Source organism: Furipterus horrens, unplaced genomic scaffold, assembly GCF_987537825.1.
Source record: "Furipterus horrens unplaced genomic scaffold, mFurHor1.1.pri manual_scaffold_3, whole genome shotgun sequence".
Classification (NCBI taxonomy): Eukaryota; Metazoa; Chordata; class Mammalia; order Chiroptera; family Furipteridae; genus Furipterus; species Furipterus horrens.
This window is the reverse complement of record NW_028327173.1, coordinates 33150068-33172543: the sequence shown is the minus strand read 5'-3', so window position 1 is coordinate 33172543 and position 22476 is coordinate 33150068. Positions and strand designations below refer to the sequence as shown.

The 22476-nt window shown below is 37.4% G+C and overlaps 1 protein-coding gene and 1 pseudogene across 4 annotated transcripts in view; one reads left to right on the top strand and one right to left on the bottom strand.

Annotated features, from left to right (window-relative positions):
- The first annotated feature begins 1874 nt into the window (after positions 1-1874).
- The window catches only part of SPATA6 (spermatogenesis associated 6), an 87991-nt gene continuing 67389 nt past the window's right edge, over positions 1875-22476 (top strand). For all 4 annotated transcript variants that reach the window (XM_090271621.1, XM_090271619.1, XM_090271620.1 and 1 more), the window contains exons 1-3: positions 1875-2109; positions 15888-16025; positions 17168-17216. In XM_090271621.1, coding sequence (XP_090127747.1) covers positions 2059-2109; positions 15888-16025; positions 17168-17216 — 238 coding nt within the window. In that variant the 5' untranslated portion in view covers positions 1875-2058. The remainder of the gene's footprint in view (positions 2110-15887; positions 16026-17167; positions 17217-22476) is intronic.
- LOC150014870 (small nuclear ribonucleoprotein E-like) lies at positions 6961-7406 on the bottom strand (annotated as a pseudogene).

The following is a 22476-nucleotide window of genomic DNA, read 5'->3' as shown; positions in this document are numbered from 1 at the left end:
ACAAGAAGTTTGGGGTGAATACTGGATTCTTTCTTTTATAAGTTTTCAGAATAAGTTGGTTCTTAAGTCATTCATGGGTGACTAATGCTTTATTTCACCTTGAGTTAACAACTCATGGATTTTTAACATATTTGATTTGTTTCAGTGCAACATATTATTATTCATTTTGGTGCTTGTGGTAGGCAGAATAATGACCCCCAAAGATATCCATAGCCTAATCACTGCATTTGTGAATATGTTATCTTACATGGCAAAGGGAGAATTAAGGTTGCAGATGGAATTACTATTGCTGATCTTCAGAAAAGGAGATTGTCTGGGTAGGCTCAATGTAATAACAAGCATCCTTAATAATGGAAGTGGGAGGTAGGAGAGTAAGTCAGAGTGGTGCAATGTGAGAAAAACTTGATAAGCTACTGTTGCTTTGAAGATGGAGGAAAGAGACCATGAGCCAAGGAATGCTAGTGGCTTTTGAAAGCTGGAAAAGCAAGGAAATGGATCCTCCCCTAAGCCTCCAAAAAGGAACCCAGCCTACCCCTTGATTTTAGCCCACCAAGACCTGAATTGAACTTCTGATCTACAGAACTGTAAGATAATAAATTTATGTTGTTTAATCCTCCAGGTTTGTGGTAATTTGTTATGGCATCAATGGAAACCCAACACAGTGCTTATCATCTCTATGAGAAAAATATCAATAAAAACACTGGGACAGAGAAACTATTTCAATCATTAAGAGTTAAACAGATTTTAATTTTATTTTCTAGATAAAATTATAAAAATAATTTTCCTAGAGTTGCAATAACAAACCAATAAATATAATTTAAAAAATAAGAAACTATTTTTCAACAGCATAAAGAAAAAAACTATAATTAAATACTTAGGAATTAGGTAGAACCTTAATGGAGGACACTTGAAACCTCTAGTAAAGAACATAGAAGATGAGCTAATAAATGGACAAACATTTTATGTTCTTGGATAGGATAATGTAACATTTCTAAGATGTCAGTTCTCAGTCTATAAATTTAATGTACCATAATAAAAATTCCAGTTGGACTGTTTGAGGAAACTGATGAAGTTACTCTAAAATAAAATGAAGCAATAAAGGATCACAAATAGCTAAATCGATCTCATTTTACAAAGAGACTTGCCAAACAGTATATTAAGAAGTTATAGTAATAGATCAGTGTGATGATGTTGCAAGAGTGACAAATAGAACACTGGAACAGAATAGAAAGCTCTAAGACAGAACTTTAGGTAGTTAATATATAACACATATAGTGCCACAAATCTATAAGGGGAAGTATAGAAAGTTTAAGAGATACTGTTGGGAAATTTAGCTCACTCGCTAGAGGAAAAAACAAACAAAACAGAATCCCAGATTACTATTTAACATCATGTACAAAGATTAAGTTTTGGCGGATTAAACATAAAAGTGTGAAAAGTAAAAGTATGATTATGCCTTTGACTTGGGCAAGTCTCCTTCTCTAATCCTCAGTTTCCTCCTGCTGTCATTGTAAACTGTAGAGTGAAATTCAAATGAGAAATAATAATAATAATTCTTTCAGTTGAGGAAATTGAGGCTGCAGAGCGATGCCACGTTGGAACTCAGGGTTCTTGAGTCCAACTCTCTACCTCGTGCACTGTCCCCTTACACAAACAGTTAGTTATTCTCCCCTTTGTCTGCCTTTGGGCTCACAGTTTGACGTCACAGAACTGCCCCGACCTCACCCCACCCCCTAGGAAGCCCCGCCTCTTCTCGGGGCTCCGCCCCGTCCGGCGTTCACCCTGCCCCCAGCCATTCACCCGAGCTGGGAGGTTCCAGCGCGTCCCCGGCTGCCTCTCTTCCGGCCCCGCCCTCCTGGATGCCATGGCAACGAGTCCGCGCCCCCGCACTGCTGCTTCTCCCGCCAGACCCAGGCTGGACCGCGGGCCCCGGCCTGGGGGCTACAGCTGCCACCGCTGTTGTCACCTTGTCTCCTCCCTGTCCCCGCTCCGCCCCGTGTCTCCTTGCCTCAATCGGGCCGTGGCCGGGGGCCCTCCTAGCCGCCACATCCCGCACGGATGCCGAAGGTGAAGGCGCTGCAGTGCGCCCTGGCGCTGGAGATCCGCTCTGTGAGTACCTTTCACGCTCCCAGCCCCCGCCGTCAAGTGTCAGTGAGTTCCCGGCATTGACTTAGGACGCCTCCTCTGCTCAACTCAGAGAACCCCGGGTCACCTCAAAACATCCTTCACCCTCCAAATCGTCCTTAGGTAGCCTAGACCTCTTGTCACCTCGGACTTCCCCACCTCAAACTCTTGAGCTCCCTCCCACTCCAGCCAGGCAGAGGAGTCAAGCTCTCCTGGCTTCATCCCAACTTCCACTTGCTGTTCCTTCAAATCAGTTGCAAACCGCTTCAGAGATCTTCTGCCTGACCCCAACTTTCCAGTGAGTTATTTGGGGGCCGGGCTTCTCCTTAAGTTCCTCTTTTCTGCTCCTCTTCTCGTAGTGAGAGTATTGTTGGCTTTTCTTTTCTCCACTCCGGGGGAGCGGGGGAAGGGAGTAGGATAGGGAACATTTCTTCCCAAATCACTGCAGGACTTTTAAAAATGTCTAACCGTCTGATTAGTGGCCTTTTACTCTCAGTCTAAAAAGTTGAACTCTCATACCCCGCAACTGAAGTGTGTCCTCATTTCACAAAGAGCCTTGCCATCACCCTCTCCCCTCCCGGGGCCGACCGCTCAGCAATCATTTCACGGCCCTCCAATCCCCAAACCCTCCTGACGATGAGAGGTGCCCCTAATCCTTCCTGTCACGCCGAGAAAGGCATAACCTTTTAGAGGGAAACTGATCATTCTCTGAACTCCCGCTGGAGGACCTGCAACTCTGTTCGGGCTCTCTCCGGACTGGCTGAAGAGGCTCCTCTCCCCCAACCCGCTATGCAAATCCTGCTGTGCAAATCCTGCGTGGGCAGAGAGCTCCAAGTTTTAGCTCTGGTGAGGGGACTGGGACCTCCCCATGCTATGAGAAAACGCCCTTCCCCTTCATTCTTTAGAGAACCGCCTCCTTCCCCTCTTCAGCTGAAAGCTCCAGCTTCTCTTCTACAGGAAATCTCCAAAGATCGTTTCCATACCCCTAGCTTAGATCTGCCAGCAGTTTGGAACCAAAATTCTTCCTTCAGTCTCTTTTCCCTACTCCCACCTCTCCAAGACTTCTTATCTCTCAACTCAGTCTTTGCTCTCCCATCGGAACTGGGGATTGAGGGTGGTGAGGGTGCTTAAATGTGCAACATGACTCCACTTCCTTCCTGCAGGCCCCACCGCAAGGCTTCTCTTGCCACTTAACCCCACCCTGGCGGCGTTCCCAGTCCTGGTGGTCCTGCCGCACCTTCCAAGGAGGCTGGGGCAGCCTAGTCCAGGAGACCTCCAGGGAAGTCACGAGACTGCCGGAGGCCTTTTGTCAAGTCTTACGGAAGGGGAGGCTGGATTGGGCAGAGTGGAAAGCAGGGAGGAGAAGATCCAAGTTTGCCTGGCAGCCAGCAGAGATTTTTCTCTGCTCTGTTGGAAACGAGAGCCCTAGCTTCCGACGGTTTCCTTCCATAGCTGCCAAAGTTGGGCAAAATTTTTGTCAAGTAAGATTAGTTCAGCAAAAGAATAACTGAAGCTTCCTAAACTGCTCCTTCTTGGCAGTTAGTAAAAACTAGAAGACTTTGTTACTGGTCGCTGCTTTGTGTCCCGCCGGCTGGCTGGCCTCCGGGTTGGGATTTTGCAGTCAGACTGCCACTCTTTCCCTTCCTTGGCCTACAGACTTGCTAAGAGGAAGTGCTGTGCTGTTCTGTGCCTGAAGGAGCCCGAGAAACACATTTTATTTCACTCTAACTTTCTTCCCTGTATTAGTTGCACTACAGAAAGTGAATGACTGTAAAACGGACTTTGGCTGTTCATGGAGGCCTTAGAAATTAGGCATGTGGGAACGTTCCTGCTTAATTTTTATTTTTTTTGAGTCATGGGATTTTACATTTCTAAGAAATCTGAGCTGTTATTGCATTTATTGTTTCTTACAGGTCAGAAAATCATTGAGGCATAACATGACTATTTTTCTAGGGTTGCAGAACTATTAAGGGGCACATCTGCAAGAAGATGTTTTCTAGCTGGCACAAGCCCTGTTAAATGGCTCTGATGGTCAGACAAGCAAAAAAGACCATTAATAACTATAAAAGTTTAACAAGTTTGGTTAATTTGGCTTTCATTGAACAGAGATATGTGACCATAGGTAGTAACATCTTCTTTTCAATTTAGATTTTTCTTCTCAATTTAATTTTTTGCATTTATATGGTATAAAAGTCAAAACTGTATAGAATGATATATTCAGAGAAATCTTGATCCCGAACCTATTCAAACCTATTTCCTACCTATACTCATCTGCTATTGGTAACTGTTTTTATTCATTTTTGATTTATTCTTCTAGTATACTCTTTTGTAATATAATACACATATATGTACAATAAACTCCCCCATATTCATTTTACTTTCGTTTCTTGAACAATTGATAGTATATTAAATAAGCTGTTCTGCACTTTGTTTTTTTCATTTAATATACCCTGGGGATCATTCTATAAATACATATATAGATGGTTCTTTTCCCTCCTTTTTATTGACATTTTTAAACATACAGAGTAGTTGGAAAGATAGTACAATTAATTTGATTTATCTCTACATATGTATATGTTTATATATAAAATAAATAATTGTTGAAAAATTTCAAGTAAATTATTGATATCATGATATTCCACTCCTAAATACTTAAGTATACGTCTTCTAAAAATAAGGACATTTTTCTATAAAACCATGAAACCATTATCACACAACTAAGAACTTAGTGATGATTTTTTAATATCTAGTCCATATTCAAGTTTCCCAGTTGTCCCAGTTGTCTCAAAATAGTTAACTTTTTCAGACCAGGGTCCAATCCAAATTTACATGTTGCATTTCCTTTTTGGGTCTTTATAGTCGATTTTAATATAGAGCAGTTATACTTTTTCATTTCCATGTTTCCTTTTTTCCCCTCAATGAATTTAGATAAATTCATATGCTCATGTAACCATTACTCAGGTCAAGATTTAGAACACATCCATCACCCATGAAGTTCCCTTGTGCCCCGTAAAACCCCACGCAGAGGGAAATACTATTCTGATTTGTCACTATAGTTTGCTAGTACTTGAACTTCATATTAAATAGAGCCATGTAGTGTGTCATATTTTGTGTTGGCTTCTTTTAGCCAGCATATTTTTGAGGTTCATCCATGTTTGTTGCTGTTTATTAGTGGTTCCTTTAGATTGTGGAGTAGTATTCTCTTAGATGTACATATCATAGCATGTTTATACATTCTGTTTATTGATGATTACTTGGATTGCTACCAGGTTGTGGTTGCCAAGGATAAAGCTAGTATAAACATTCATGCTTGCAAAAATCTTTTTGTACACATTACCTTTTGAAGAGATGGAGTTCAGATATAAAATATCTCTTGTTATTGTTTGAATTTTTTTGTAGTGACAATTTGTTCTCTAATTCCTAGAAACTAGAAATTAGATGTTTTATCTCTGCTTGCCTATTGAAAGTATGGCACTCTATTTTTCTCTCTCCCTTTCCCCCTCCATGTTTATTTTTGCTGCAGTCTTGTATTAGTAGTAATCTCAACATTTTGTGTTGCTCAGCAGAGCCATGTGACTTGAGAGAAAATATATTGCTAGGAAGAAAGTGTGACTTTTCTCAGTGAATCTTTGGAGAATGATATGATATGCCAAGTAACTTGTTTTTAAAGAGCAGCAAAAGAATTATATTTCCCATCCCTTATACTTTTAATATTTGAAACATCTCTGATATGAAAAAGTATTTTTTCTGCTTTTCTCTATCTTTTTATTATTCACTAGTTCAGTTTTCATGACATCATTTGGGAACATGGAAGAAATTGAAATCATAAAAGTAAACCCCAATGCTTGAGCTATGAAACTGGCCAAGTTGCTTTACCTGAATAGTGTCCCTTTGGGGTTAGTTTATGTATGTAATTCCCAGTTTTTTTTTCTCTTTACTCACTTCACCTCATTACTTCACTCAAATCATTAATATCATTGGAACAAACAGGTCTGGGTCTTTTTCAGTCACTATTCAACTGAATGTGATGCTTACCTACATTTCTATGGAGTGGTGTCTCGGTTACACTGCAGTTGGTGGTCAATTTCCCTGGAAAATATAGACTTCACAAAATACTTTAGAAAATACTTCAAATGTATAGGAAAACCCCTGAATACTGCGAATTCTCCCACCCCAATCTAACAAATAGTATATTTTACATGTTTGCCGCAAATTTTTGTTTTAAAAACATAAAATGTTTTCTTTTAAAGACATACATTTTTTGTTTTAAACACATAAAATAAAATAATTTCGTTAAGGCCCCTTTGTGCCTCTTCCTGACCTTTCTTCCTAGATTTGATGTAATCAATATCCTGAAGTGGAATACAGCAGTTCCTTGCTCTATCACGGTTCACTTATCGCGGCCTTACTGTATCGTGGGATTTTTAAAAATATTATATTTAATTATCTTTTGCAGATCTTTTGCTATATCGCGGGATTTTGCGATACTGTATACGTATGTTGTTAAAGTTACGTAGGTTTAAGAGTGTAGAATAAATGTAAGGTTCCTACTTTGCAGGAGGGTCTGGAACGTAATACCCGCGATAAGTGAGGGAAGTACATTCTTTTCATTCAGGTGTTTGTACTTTTACTATATATTTGTGTGTAAGTACCACCTATACTATTGTTTTGTTTAAGACTTTACAGAAATGAGATCATATTGTTTGCATCCTTCTATAAACCTGTTTTGCACTTCACTGTTTTTGAAATTTGTCACTGTTGTTTCTTGCAGATCTAGCTTATTTCCCTTAACTGCTCTGTAATGCTTTATGTTTATATGAGTGATTTCATTTTTTTTTAAATAAAAACAATCACACAGCATTTATTGTCATTTGGTAATAACAAAAAGGCAATCGAAGTGATATAAATGAATGTTCAAGGACTACATCCACAACAAAGAACACCTAAAAAACACAAACTGTATTGCTTCTCAACAATTTCTTGCTTCATTAGTCACTTCTAGTTGGAGACACTTTGGAGGAGAGTAATATTATCTCCTTTTAGCATGATCCGACCTAGTTGTTTTCTTGACTTTGTTTTAGAATGAATTTCTTCTGCATCATCTAATACAAGGTTCATATATTCATCAAAACCAAATGATACAGCCCTCTATTCGCATATTCACTTGCTCATAAAGCCACACCTGAATCCGAGATCTATTTTGCAAGTATCTGAAGATGAGGTTGATGGGCTGCACCATCACCTTCTGCACTTTTTGGCCCTGGCCGCGGTACGCCATGCTTGAAGCTCGATTTCATTTTTATCTCTCTGTTGATGAACTTTTAAATGCCAGTGTTTTCCTATTTGTTAATATTATAGTGTTGCAATGAGTGTATTTTGTATATATCTCCTCTTTTCCACGTGTCAGTTTTTCTCCAGGGTGGGTAGTATACTCTGGGGAGCAATTTAGCAATTTGTTGGGCTCCTTTGCCACAGTGGTTGGGGGTCCTATTGATGTTAATTGCTATTCTTCATGACTTGAATGTTCCATTGTATATGTAAATGAAAACCTGTTTATAATTATTGGAGATTAGGAACTTAATTCTGTTTTATGTATAAACATGAACATTATTTGAAGTTTTTAAAATATAGGAAACTTTTTCAGGAATACAATTTCCATGTCAATTGAGAGACTGTACTTTTTTTTGTTTGGAACTCTGCAGAGAGTTCTTTTTTTTGAAAAATAATGGCACCAATGGCAGCACTGCTTGTGTGTGAGTTGACAATACATAACACTTATTATTCTGCTTTTGAAACTGTCCGTTTCATGTAGATTCTGTGTATGGATATGTCAAATGATGGTAACTGGTGCCAATTCAATGCCAACAGGAATCCCCAATTTGGGGTATGATGAAGAGGGAAACTTTATTCATTGCAAACAGTTCATTTGTGATACAGCAGGGCTGTGAGAACAGCACTGCCTTGAGACAGCTCAGTATCATTTAAGCTCAGTTATGAAACTGCATGGCTGTGAGGCTGCCCTGGGGCGAGGTGGACCTCAGCTATGGCCCGGCTCCTGCTAGACAGCTCTACCCTGCTTGGCTCGCTCTTCTGTGCTCTGGAGACATGGGAGAAATGACGCCTTCTGTCTGCAAAGGAAAGGGAAAGTGTGCTCTCTAAGCCAGAGGGCAGCTGACTTATATGTAGAGAAGTTCCTGCCCCTGGCCTATGAGTGGTCAGTCCTCATGCAAATGAGGACTCCAAATCCTCACAGTTTGATTGGTCCAAAAGCACGTTCTGTTTGGCTAGAATGAAGCTGCTCTGATTGGTGGGTAAAGAGGCTAATGAAGACATAGCTGCGCAGCTCTCCTTGGATGGGAAAAGTCTCAGTCCTGTTGGTTGAAATGCAATTCCAGGAATTGCTGTAAGGGCTGGCTCAGACTGCAGGCGGGCAGTTCAGTGCTGGCTTCTCCCGGAAGTGCCACTTGTGTGAGAGGCCCCTGTTTAGAAATTACCACTGGGCTCTGTTCCTTTTTTATGTTTAAAAAAATTGTTATGAGCCCATTTAGCCCCTAGGAGCCCTTATCTGGTAGGTATTTTTTTCTTCAGGGCCCACAGGTGCAAATATATCTTCTAACTTAGTCCTGCTTGAGCATTTACATGTAGAAATATATTTTTTATTATACAATATTTCTGTATTTTTTTTAGTTTTGGTTTATTTTTAGTTAAATATATAGGTAAATAGTAAAATATCTGTTGTAATGGAAGTGGTATTGGATCTTACAGAGACCCAGTGGTCTGGGGAATGGATTTAAAAATGGAACTACTGAGTCTTTGGCAATTGTTTTAGTTTCCTAGGGTTGCTATAACAAATTACCATCAACTTGGTGTCTTAAAACAACTGAAATTTATTCTCTTTCATTTCTGGAGGCCAAAAGCCCAAAAGAGAGGTATTGACAGGGCAACACTCCCTCAGAAGGTTCTGAAGGAGAAGACTTCCTGGTTCTTCTAGCTATTTGTAGCTCCAGGTATTGCCTGGATTTTGGCTGTATAACTCCAATCTCCAATTCTAGAGGTTTCCTTTTTCATTAACAGCCACTTCACTTCCTTTGCCCTTTGGGTACATAAGTTTTTAAAAATTTTTATTGTTCAATCTATTTGGGATACTAAACTCTATTGTTTATATATGTCCTGTAAAATTCTAAAAAATCTTTTAGTTGAAGTTTTTTTTCTTTTCTACTTTGGTTTCACTTCAGTAATTCCTTTTATTATAAATATATATATATATATATATATATATATTTTTTTTTTTTCTTTACCACTGGCAAACAAAGAGTGCTATTGACTTTTTAAATTATCTTTTTATAGAACTATAGCTTACAGTCATAAAGTGCACAAATCCTAAGTGTCTAATGACTACCCAGATCAATAATTAGACTATCTGCACCCCATGTTGCTCCCTGTGTTCCATTCCCCCCATCCACTCCACCTGCCCCCTTCCCCTCCTAAAGGTAACCTCTATCTTGACTTCTGTCACAATATATTTTGAACTTTTGAAATCTCTCTTTTTAGTATGAACTTTTTTATGTCTAACTTCTTTATGAGAATTTATTCTTGTTGCTTTGTGAGGCAGTAGTTTTTTATCCATTCTATTGTTTTTTCTCTCCAGCTTTATTGAAATATAATTGACACAACTGTGTAGGTTTAAGGTATACAACCTGTTGATTTGATAACTTACAAATTGCAAAATGATTACCACCATCCTGTCACACAGTTACCATTTCATTTTGTGGTGAGGACAGTTAAGATCTATACTCTTAGCAACAACCAACTATATGGCATAGTATTATTAGCTGTAATCACCATGCTATACATTGGAGCCCAAACATGCTAATCTTATAAATGGAAGCTTGGACTCTTTGACTAATATCTTCTAATATCTTCTAACCCCTGGTAACTACCACTCAACTCTCTGTTTAACTGAGTTTATCATTTTTATATTCCACTTATAAGTGGTATCATATAGTGTTTGACCTTCTCTGTCTGACTTGTTTCACTTAGCATAATGCCTACAATGTCCATCCATGTTGTTGCAAGTGGCAGGGTTTCCTCTTTCTCATGGCTGAATAATATACCCCCCCCACACACACCCCACACCACACCACACCACATCACACCACACCGTATCACACCGTACTGCATCTCACTACATCACACCACATCACATCTTATTCGTTCATCTGTCAATGGACCCTTAGGTTGTTTCCATATATTGGCTATGTGAGTAATGTTACAATGAACATGGAGTGCAGATATCTCTATGAGATCCTGATTTCAACTCCTTAGGATATATGCCCAGAAATGGGATTGCTGGATCACATGGTAGTTCTATTTTTGATTTTTAGGGAACTTTCATACTGTTTTCCATAGTGGCTGTACCTAATCTGCATTCCCACTACTAGTGTACAGGGATCCTTTTTCTCCAAACCCTCACTCACACTTGTTATCTCTTGTCTTTCCATTATAGCCATTCTAATTGGTATGACGTGATATCACATTGAGGTTTTGATTTACATTTTCCTGATGATTAGTGATGTTAAGCACTTTTTATGTCCCTGTTGGCCATCTGTATGTCTTCTTTAGAAAACTATTCAGTTCTTCTGTATCTCTTCTATGGTTGGTGGTCATTATCATTTTTTCCAATTTTAGAATATTACAAATTGTGCTCCTATGCTATGCCTATTCTTTACATTTATATTCAGCAACATTTCAAAAATGTCATACTAGTTCTAATAGTTTTATGGATTTTCTATGTGGAAAATTATATTTCCAAATAGAAAGTTTTTACTTCTTCCATAGAATCTTTTTTCCTTTTATTACTTATGTTCCTGACTAAAATCCCCAGTATAATGTTGTTTTTTTAGTTTAATTTTTATTGTATCTTTTCCATTACCATTTAGTCTATGTTCATGAATCCTTTTTCCTTTTTGCTCAATCCCTCCATCCTCTCAAAACCCCACACCCCACTAGCTGTCATCCTGCTCTCCATTTATGAGTCTGTCCCCATTTTTCTTGGTAGTTATTTTTGCTCATTAGATTCCACTTATGAGTGAAATCATATAGCATTTTTCTTTCTCTGACTGGCTTATTTCACTTAGCATAATGTTCTCCAGATCCATCCACACCGTCACAAAGGGTAAAACTTTCTTCTTTTTTATGACTGAGTAGTGTTCTATTGTGTAAATGTTCCATAGTTTTTTTTTTTATCTACTTATCTACTGATGGATACTTGGGCTACTTCCAAAACTTGGTGATTGTAAATAATGCTGCAGTGAACGTAGGGGTACTTATGTTCTTTCAAATTAGTGTTTTGGGCTCCTTCAGATATATTCTTAGAAGTAGGATTGCTGGGTCAAAAGACATATACATTTTTAATTTTTTGAGGTATCTCCATACTGTTTTCCACGGTGCTGTGCCAATCTTTATTTCTACCAACAGTGCAAAAGGGTTCCCCTTTCTCCACATCCTTGCCAGCACTTGTTTGTTGATTTAATGATGGTAGCCATTCTGAAAAGTGTGAGATGATATCTCATTGTGGTTTTAACTTGTTTTTCTCTATGATTAGTGATGTTGAGCATCTTTTCATGTGTCTATTGACTACCTATATGTCTGTCCTCTTTGGAGAAGTGTCTATTCAGGTCCTTTGCCCATTCTTTAATTGGGTTGTTTGCTTTTTGGGGTTGAGTTTTGTAAGTTCTTTATAAATTTTGGATATTAACCTTTTATCAGATGTATCAGTGAATATGTTCTCCCATTCTGTGGGTTGCCTTTTTATTTTGCTAATGATTTCCTTTTCAGTTTGATGTAGTCCATTTGTTTATTTTTTCTTTTGTTTCCCTTGCTTGGGGAGATGTAGCCAATAAAATGTTGCTATGAGCAATGTCCGAGATTTTGCTGCCTGTGTTTCCTTTACAGTTTTTATGGTTTGGGGTCTAACATTTAAGTCTTTGATCCATTTTGAATTTATTCTTATGTGTGGTGTAAGAAGGTGGCCTAGTTTCATTTTTATGCATGTATCTGTCCAATTTTTCCAACGCTATTTATTGAATAAACTATCTTTAGCCCATTGTATATGCTTGCTTCCTCTGCTGAATATTAATTGATTATAAAGGTGTGGATTTAGTTATGGGTTCTCTATTCTGTTCCATTGATCTATGTGTCTTTTTATGTCAGTACCATGCTGTTTTGATTCGTCGTCGGCAGCCGTCCGTCTCAAGAGACGATGGTGTAGCTTCTTAAGAGTCTATCTGCACCGCTGAGAATGGCTGTGCAGTCCGACTCGGGAGTGACACGGTATCTGTCTCCTCCCGTGTTGAATCGACATCTTGCGATGACGCTGAAGCTACAGAGCCTGGGCAGGGTGATATGGAGGGTCTGCTGTTGCCCATGCAGCAGACCCCCCCTCTCTTCGCAGCTGAAGGATCCAAGGGAAAGACGGAGTCAATACAGCTTGGCTTCAGGTGCGCCGCAGGAGTTGCCGGTGTTGACTACAACGTCAAACCGCCTTAGGGACTCTGGCTCGGGATTTTCTGTCGGGGTTTACTCCCTTAGCCTTTCCCCTGAAGAGGTATGCCGCAAGGCAGCGGAGGTTTTTTGGAGTCAGAGTTTTCCTTCTCTGATGTGCCCTGACTGGAAGATCGAACCAGCGACACTTAGCTCGCAGGCCGACGCTCAATCCACTGAGCTAAACCTAAGACCTAATAGTATAGTTTGATATTAAGTAGCATGATTCCTCTGACTTAGTTCTTTCCCAGTATCGCTGTTGCTATGTGGGGCTTTTTGTGGTTCCGTATACATTTTTAAAATATTTGTGCTAGTTCTGTGAAATATGTCATTGGAACCTTGATAGGAATTGTGCTGAATCTGTAGATTGCTTTGGGTAGTATGGACATTTTAATGATGTTAATTCTTCCTATCCATGAACATGGCATATACTTCCACTTATTTGTATCTTCCTAAATTTTTTCTTCAGTGTCTTATAATTTTCCAAGTACAGGCCTTTTACATCCTTGGTTAGGTTTATTCCTAGGTATTTTATTCCTTTAGAAGCAGTTGTGAATGGGATTGTTTCTTAATTTCCCTTTCTGTTAGTTTGTTATTGGCATATAAAAATGCAACTGATTTCTGGATATTAATTTTGTATCCTGATACTTTGATGAATTCATTTATCAGTTCTAGTAACTTCTTGGTGGAATCTTTGGGGTTTTTTATAAGCAGTATCACGTCATCTGCAAATAAAGACAGTTTTACTTCTTCCTTTCCAATTTGGATGCCTTTTATTTCTTCTTCTTGTCTGATTGCTGTGGCTAGAGCTTCCGGTACTATGTTGAATAAGAGAGGTGAAAGCAGACATCCATCTTATTCCTGATCATAGGGGGAACACTTGTAGTTTTTGCCCATTGAGAATGATGCTGGCAGTGGGTTTGTCACATATGGCCTTTATTGTATTTAGATACCCCTCTAACCCCACTTTGCCAAGAGTTGTATTTTTTTTTTAATCATAAATGTGTGCTGGATTTTATCAAATGCTAATGACTGGATTTATATTTCTTAAAAGCCTTGTACCAATAAGTATCCAAGCCTTTGCTGAGGATCTCTCTGTGCAAGTTGGGTATGCTTTCTATGTCCTGGCAGGCAGTTGCAACTCTTAGTCTTCACTTCCAACTCGCCTAAAACCTCAAGGTCATCCTGAGGTGAGAGAGCCTTTTTTAGTCATTTAGAGTCATGTGCACAGCCCTGTGCTTGTTCATGACTTTCTAAATTGCCAAGAATATATCATAACTTGTCAAAGTCACCACCCTTCTCCACACACACGCATCCCCACATATGATTTTCAAGCTCTCTCTTTTAAGGGTTTGGGTCACTTTATTATTTGCCCCATTGAGATCCCTTCATCAGGCATCTGTAATGTTAAAGAATTGCTACTCATTGTTTTTGACAAACACCTTGAGGTAAAGGTTGTTTGTCTTGAGTCAGTTTTGATTCAGGCCAAATAAAGAGAAGCCCTGTAAATGAGGGTTTCCATAGTATTGTGAGACAGGTCAAACAATGACAGTTTCCTGAGGACAGGGCTTTTATGTGGCTCTAAATCTGTTCTCCTCCAGTGGCCATGGGACTGCTGGTTTCATGGTTACCATGATTGTAAGAGTTTTGGTTTTCAAGGCTAGAGAAGAGCTGGGTAGAAAGGATTGAAAGTAGAGTATATTAAAACACCACAGTATTATGGTTTTTACTAGAATTTAAATATTTTTCTTGAATAAATGCTCCTGAGATTGTTGTAGGCCTCTGGTTAATTTCCAGAGCTCTATAAAGTTATTTTTGACTGATTTTGGTAGTGTTTCAGTTGCTTTTATTGAGGGGTTGCTTTTTTGGAGGTATTTATTTCACCATTCTGAAAGTACTTTATTTATGTGGGTCTTTATCTTTAAAGTAGGTTTTTTGTTTGTTTGTTTGTTTTTCAGAGACACCATATTGTGCTATAGAGTTGGTTTAAGTCAACTACTTTGCTATTTATTTCCTGTTTGTTCTAACTTAATTTACTTTAACTTCCCTCCCTGTTCCTGCTTTCTTTTTGGAAAGATGCTGGCTATTTCTTTAAAAGGTAACAGAATTTGTAGAAATATGATGAGAAAAAAGTCATGCCTTTTTGCATGTATTACAAATTGAGAAGAGACACAATATTTTTAAGTGAGGACAATTAGAGCAGCACCATCCAAAATAAATATAATATTCTATTAGCTATGTTAATAAAATTAAAAGAAATTGCTAAGTTGATTTTATCAATAATTTTATTTAAATCAATATATTAAAACATCCTTTCAAAATATAATTAATATAAAAGTTATTAATGAGATAGTTATATTTTTTGTAATGAAGTCTTAAGTGAGAAGACGGTGGAATGGACTAGTGAGGAATAGTTACCCAGATTATGGAAGAACACTGGGCAAGACAGCAATGTGTGTTCAGAAAACAGTTAAATATACTTTGACCCCATTATTAGGGGGTGTTGGATAATAGTTTTATGTGGGTAGTTACATTCAAATCTTAAAGAGCCTTTAAGATCCTGTTAAGGGCATGTCTTATCACTGACAATGAAATATGGCAGGGACTGGAGAGCCTGTCCGATGTATTTTTCTGGAATCTCCATATTTTATGTGTATACTTTCTGTTATCCATGAGGATGGTTAAGTGCAATTTTATATTTAAAAAATATTTTATTGAGCTAGAAACATACAATTCATTTGCTTTGAAACTTTGTCATATTGCTTTTGATGAGGGGGTGTATAAGCTATTTAGGGTAATACAGGTCAAGTTTGTGCTCTTTATGGTAATTTTTTGTCTTCTAGTATAGTGCTTTACTTCTGCTGATTCTTAATCCTTCATGATTAAATGATACTGAATAAGTTTATGTCAGCAATCAGCATAGAGTGGGTGTCTAAGGCTGACTGTTTAAAACTATTAGTGTCTGTCCCAAGAGCCAGTACACAGCGCTTCAAAAGTGGCACAATCAAATGGAAAATCATCGATTTCTCAGAGAGATGAAAGTTAGAAAGGCATTCTCTTTCATTCTGTAAATGCTAGAATCTCTCTATATCTTTTTATTTGTGCATATTTTTATTAGCTTAGCAGACTTGTGTTTTTATGTTACATTTTATAAGTCATTTTAGCACGATAGATCGGCGAATTCATAAAGCAGTCACATCCATCTACTTCATTCCTTTCAGGTAACCTGTCCAGGAGTGGTGCTAAAAGACAAGGAGGACATCTATCTTAGCATCTGTGTGTTTGGCCAATACAAAAAGACACAATGTGTCCCAGCCACTTTTCCATTGGTCTTCAATGCCAAAATGGTGTTTGAAAAGGTGAGTTCAAATCTCACATCAAAACTAACAAACAAAAAAATAAAATAGTTCCAAATTTTAGTAAAGTTCCAGAACCCAGATTATTATTGTACTGTGTATTTTGATTTAATTCAAAGGAAGATTTGTCACATCAATTTGGAGGCTTGAAAGTAAATATGCATTATGTTATACATTGAATTCATTGCCTCTTTTTTCATGATGGATCAGTTTATTTCTAAAATTGTGATAATGGACTTTATGTAAAATATAGTGCCTTGAATTCTTAATAACCACTTTCACAAAAATGAGAGAGGAAATATTAATAGGTAAGAATAGATTGTATTTTACTATGGCTGTCTCTTGATACTTCTTTCTATAAGTCTCTTTTCTTTTTTCCCTTAAAACCTCTGCTTTGGTTATCATCAATAATATTTATCACTTTAAAATTTCCTTCTTCCTCTATTTCCCTCTCTCTGTCCCTCCTTCCCTACCTCCCTTCCTTCTTCCTTTTCTCCACAAATAATTACCCATATCTGCTCTGTTCTATGCACTTCTTAAAGCACTGGGTAGACAAACATCTTCCACCTCTTGGCGCTTTCATTTTAATAGGAGAAACAGGCAATAATTAAGTAAACATGTAAATAATGCAATTTGAGATATTGGTGTCATGAAGGGAATAAAGGGAGGGTAAGGGACAGAGAGGGATAGAGGGACAGGGGGATTGTCTATTGTAAAGAGGGATCAGAGAAGACAATTACATGTAAGCTGGGCCTGAATTATGGGACAGTATCAGTTATTTGATAGCACAGGGGAAAAGCATTCTAGGCAGAGGAATAGCCAATAAAAAGGCTTCTTGTTAGACATAAGCTTGATGAGGTGGAGGAACACCAAGAAGGCCACCATGACCATGGTAACAAAACACAGGACGAAGTGCTAGCAGATGACGTTGGGGAGGGAGGCAGAGCCAGCTCTAGTGTTTGTTTCTAAAATCCTCCATAGTGATCATGGGAAGCAGAGCGGAAGTGATAGTTCTCAGTAATGTCAAATTTTCTTTGGGAAAGGAATATTTTGGGAACAAGAGGAAAAAACAAAGACCATGTAAGATGCATGTTCCTTTCCCTTCCTCTTCTCTATCCTGCTTCCTTGTCCACGCCCCGCTGTAGGTGTTCCCTGACGCAGTGGACCCTGGAGACGTGGTTGCACAGCTGGAATGTAAGTTTTTAACTTTTCAGTGCAGGTTCTAAGACATTTTAGAATTATGCTCTTTAATCTTGAGTCAATAAAAGTTAAAAAGGGTTTAATAAGAATTTTAAAAATCTTGAGCACGTTTTCATTGGAATTTCAGAATACAACCTGAAAGTAATAAAAAATATACATGTGCTGCAGAGAGGCTGGGGATTTTTTTCTTTTTCCGTGGTTGGTCTGTGGAAAACAAAGAGACTCATTGGAACTTTTTATTGATTAAGATAATGTAGATTGTTTATAAATGTAAGAACAGAGATTCCTGTTTCCTTGCAGACAAAAATATGTCCTTACTCTCAGGCAAATCAAGTGAGTAAATAATAGAAGATTGATGTAGTGGTAGTTTAAAATATATGTTTTGCATTTTGTACAATATTACATTTTCAAGGCTGAGGATAACAGTACATTCTTCAAAGTACTAGGAGTCTACTATAAAAAGGGACAGCTGTTTGTGAGAGCAGACAGGCAAAGGCATACACTTGGGGGTAAGTTTTTTGAACTCTAGATATAAAATGAAAAGCTCCGTTGTTTATTCTTGTAGTTGGAAAGGGGTCAGGGATTACCACATTGGTCTAATATAGAACTGCGGATAAAAGGTCAACAGTATTGGGCCTCATCAATGTCAGTCGCCTCCTCCTCACCTCCCTCCATCCACACCCCACTGGGACTCCAGCCGTAGAAACAGGGAATCTGGCACCATGCTAGGATCTGGGCATAGAGGAGGGACCGGAGCTAGCTCATTGTCTTACATTCAGGGATTTTACAGTTTAGTGACTACTCCACAGAGAATTCCTTATGGCCTGTGGCAATATCTTATTTTTTATAGCTGTTCTATCACTTGGTATTCTGTCTTTCACTGTAGCAGACTAACTAGGTGGCAATTTGGTGCCAGTGGGTATATGACTTTTAATATTTCCTGAACATTTTACTCAGTATCTGGGTAAGTGTGTTTCTTAGAAGGTATGAAGATAATTATATCATCATTCTGAAATTCTTCTGTTATAAAAATCTATATCTATCAACAATTTAATCTAAAAATAAAAAAGCAAGCAGAACAGAAACAGACTCATAGATACAGAGAACATTTTGATGGTTGCCAGATGGGAGGGGTGTTAGGGGGATGGGTAAACGAGTGAAGGGATTAAGAGGTACAAATTGGTAGTTAGAAAATAGTCATGGGGACGTAAAGTACAACAAAGGGGATATAGTCAATAATATTGTAATTACTATGTATGGTGTGAGATGGTTACTAGATTTATCGGGATGATCAGTTAGTAGGATACATAATGTCTAAGCACTGGGTTATACTCCTGGAACTAATACAATATTGTATGTCAGCTGTCACTGAAAAATAAAAACTATTTAAAGTAAAAAACAGTAAAAATAAATAAAACAATTTTTTCTATTTGATTTGAAATTTTCGGGTTATAAAAGAGTACTTAGTCGTTATTATTATTTAGAAATTTTAATGCTTTGATTTCCCTGATTCAGTTTTTCTCTTAGGTCTCTTCTACCCAGCACTGACATTTCACTTTTTGGTGTATTTCTGAACTTCAACTTTCTCTGCCCTGGCTTTAAATATTGGTATTCCACTGGCCTCACTTCTTTGCTCTCTTTTTCCTTAGTTTCTACTCTTTCCTTATACACTTTCCAAAGAGTTGGTTTTCTATGTATTACCTATTTTTTATGACTTCCACGTCAGTCTTTATCCCTGACCTCTTCTGTGAGTTTTGGGCCCCTTTTTCTTTTACTTTTTTTACTCTCAGTTTTGCAATCTTTCATTGTCCCTTAACCTCATTAATATGAAAAATTAAAAAGACACTAAAAATGGGAGGAGAGAATGTTGGAGTCCCATATACCTATTACATACACAACTTCAACGATGTTTGACAGATTGCTAATTTTATTACATGTTCACCCTGACACTTAAAAAATTGTTGAAATAGTTAATTCTATGCATACATCATTTCACTGCAAATACTCTGGTATGACCTTTAACTGATAAAAAGAAGATATAAAATCTCTCCATCACGCTGGTTGGTATCACACTAACAAAATTAATGCAATTCCTTAATAACATCAAATATGTAGTCATATGCAGACTTCCCCAGTAGTCACCAAAATGTCTTTTAAGATTGGTTTGCTAAAATCAGAATCTAGTCAAGGTATGGTTCACACATTGTGTATGGCTGTTTAGGTCTTAAGCTTCTTTTTTTTATAATACTGTTCTTTACTTCTTCCGTTTTTAACGCTGTGAATTTGTTAGAAAAACCATGTTCTTCAGAATGTCCCACAATTGGAATTTGGCTAATTGCTTTTTTAAAATTGCTAGTTAGCTTGCTTATTACTTGTATTATGTAAATTGAAATTAGCCCTAGAGAATTGATTAAATTCAGGCTTATTTTATTTTTCGGCACGAATCTTCATAGTTGGTGATGTGTACTTATTATTGCATCATATCAAGTGGCATTTAATGTCTGATTGTCTTAAGTGTAGTGATGTTAAAATTGATCATTTGGCTCCAGGCAACATCTGCCTCACTCCTTCATTATCAAGTTCCTCATCAGCCTTTCATTTAACAGCTTTAGCATTTGTTGAGATACATCTTTTCATTAGGAGTTTCAAAATGTGATACTTTAAAATAATATTGTCACCCTGGCTGGTATGGATCAGTGGATTCAATGCCGGCCTGCAAACTGAAGGATCGCTGATTCAATTCCCAGTCAGGGCACATGCCTGGGTTGCTGGTCAGTCCCCGGTTGGGGGCGTACGAGAGGCAACTGATTGATGTATCTCTTGCACATCAATGTTCCTCTCCCTCTCTTTCTCTCTCCCTTCCCCTCTTTCCAAAAATAAATAAAATCATAACATCATAAAATAATATTGTTGTTCTTTCTGTATTTATTAGCTGGAATTCTATAATTTTTTTTCTTTATCAGCAATCTGGTTACCATGAAATACAGTTCTTATAGAAAAGGCAGGGTTAGTTTTCTCTCCTTTGCTTACTTCAGTAGTTTTCCTGAGTTACAGTTTCCATCTCACAAAATCCACCCATTGTAACTGTAGTTAAATATTTCTAGAAAATGTAAACAGTTGTGAACCATCCTCAAAATCCAATTTAGAATATTTCTGTCACTCCCAGAAGTTCCCTGATGCTTATATGCAGTCATTCCCTATGCCCACTTCCAGTCCCCAGGAACCACTGATTTTTTTTCTGTCTCTTGTATGTGCCTTTTCTAGAAATTTCATATAAATGGATTAATATACTATGTGGCTTTTGTGTCTGGTTTCTTTCCCTTAGAATAATACTTCTCTGAGACTTATTCATGTTGTCTTGTGTATTAGTAGTTCATTCCTTTCTATTGATGAATAATATTATTTTATTGTATGGGACTTATTTCCACTTTCAAAAACTCCAAGACATTGCTGAGAAATTAACTATCATCTTAAAAAATGCAATGGTACACAATGTTCATAGATCAGAGCTCTGGAGGCAGTTCTCCCAAAGTTTATCTTTAGATTTAACATTTTGTCTAGTTTATGGACATTTGGATAGACATTAGGGTTGTTTCTAGTTTATGGCTATCATGAACAATGTTGCTATAAATATATGGCTGTATGCTGGGTTGTATGCTAAGTATATGTTTCACTTTTTAAGAAACTGTCAGCAGGTTTTCCTAAGTTACTGTACCATTTTTATTCCCACCAGCAATGTATAAAGGTTTCAGTTTTTCCATGTCATCCCCAAGACTTGGTATTCTCAGTCTTTTAGAATCTAGCCATTTTAATGGGTGTGTAGTGCTATCTTGTATTTCAATAATGACAAAATGATGTTGAGCGTCTTTCCATGTGGTTGTTAGGTATTTATATAATTTTTTTCTTGTAAAATGCTATATTCAAATCCTTCACCCATTCTTAAATTGGGTGTTGTATCTTATTGAATTGCAAGGTTTTATTCTTTTTTAAAAATATTCTAAATGTAAGTCCTTTATCAGATATATGATTTGCAAACATTTTCTCCCAGTCTGTGGCTTCTCTTCTTATTCTTTTAATGGTATCTTTTGAAGAATAAGTTACAAAGGCCAATGTATCAATTTTTTAATGGATCATGTTTTTGGTGTCATGTCTATGAACTAGATCTTTGTTTAACCCAAGGTCACTAAATTTTTCTCCTTTCTTTTTTTCTGGTGATTTTATAGTTTTATTCCTTACATTTAGTTCTGTGATCCATTTTGAGTTAATTTTTGTGTATGGTGAGTGGTAAAAGTCAAGGCTAATCTTCTTTTCTTCCTCCCTCTGTCCTTCCCCACCACTGTCTTTTGATAGATGGCTACCCAGTTGTCCCAACTGCATTTGTTGAAGAACCTACCCTTTCCCCTGTTTACTTGCCTTTGCACCTTACATGAAAACCAACGGACTCGAAATGTAAGGTGTTACTTCAGGACTCTCTAGTCTGTTCTGTTCATTGTATGGCTATCCTAGAGTCAGTTTATCAATTTCTGCCTAAAAGCTTGATGGAAATTTGGTAGGAGGAGTACTGAATAGGAATATTGTTGGTAGAAATAATGTAAAATCTAGAGATAAGGTTTGGGGGAATCGCCTTCATAAACTATCATCTCTCTAATCCGTGAACATGGTTTGTTCATTTTTTGAGCTGATTATTAATTTCTTTAAGCAATGTTTTGTAGTTTTCAGTATGCAGGTTATACATTTCTCTTTTTAAATTTATTTGTATTTTAGTTTTGATACTGTTATGAATAGAGTTGTATTTAAAATTTTTTTTTTGAATTCTTATTTGCTATTTTATAGAAATAAAATCGATCGTATGTATTGATATTGAACTTTGAACCTGTCTCAACTTGTTTTAAGTTCAGGTAGAGTTTTTGTTGTTGTTGTTGATATTTTATAGATTAATTTTATATACAGAATTATATGGTCTGAGAATAAAAGCAATTTTACTTTTTCCCTTTCCAATCTATATGCTTTTAATATTTTTCTTGCCTTACTCCCTGGCTTGAGCCTTCAGTATAGTGTTAAAAAGAAGTGGTGAAAGCAAACATTCTTGACTTGTTTCTGATGTCAGGAAAAAAATTCTTTATATTAAATATGATGTTAGCTATGGTTTTTATTGTAGATGCTCTTTAACAGGAGATCTATTAATAGAAGAAGAAATCTAACTGGTTGAAAGTTTTTATCATGCATGGGTATTATTTTTGTCATAGGCTTTTTC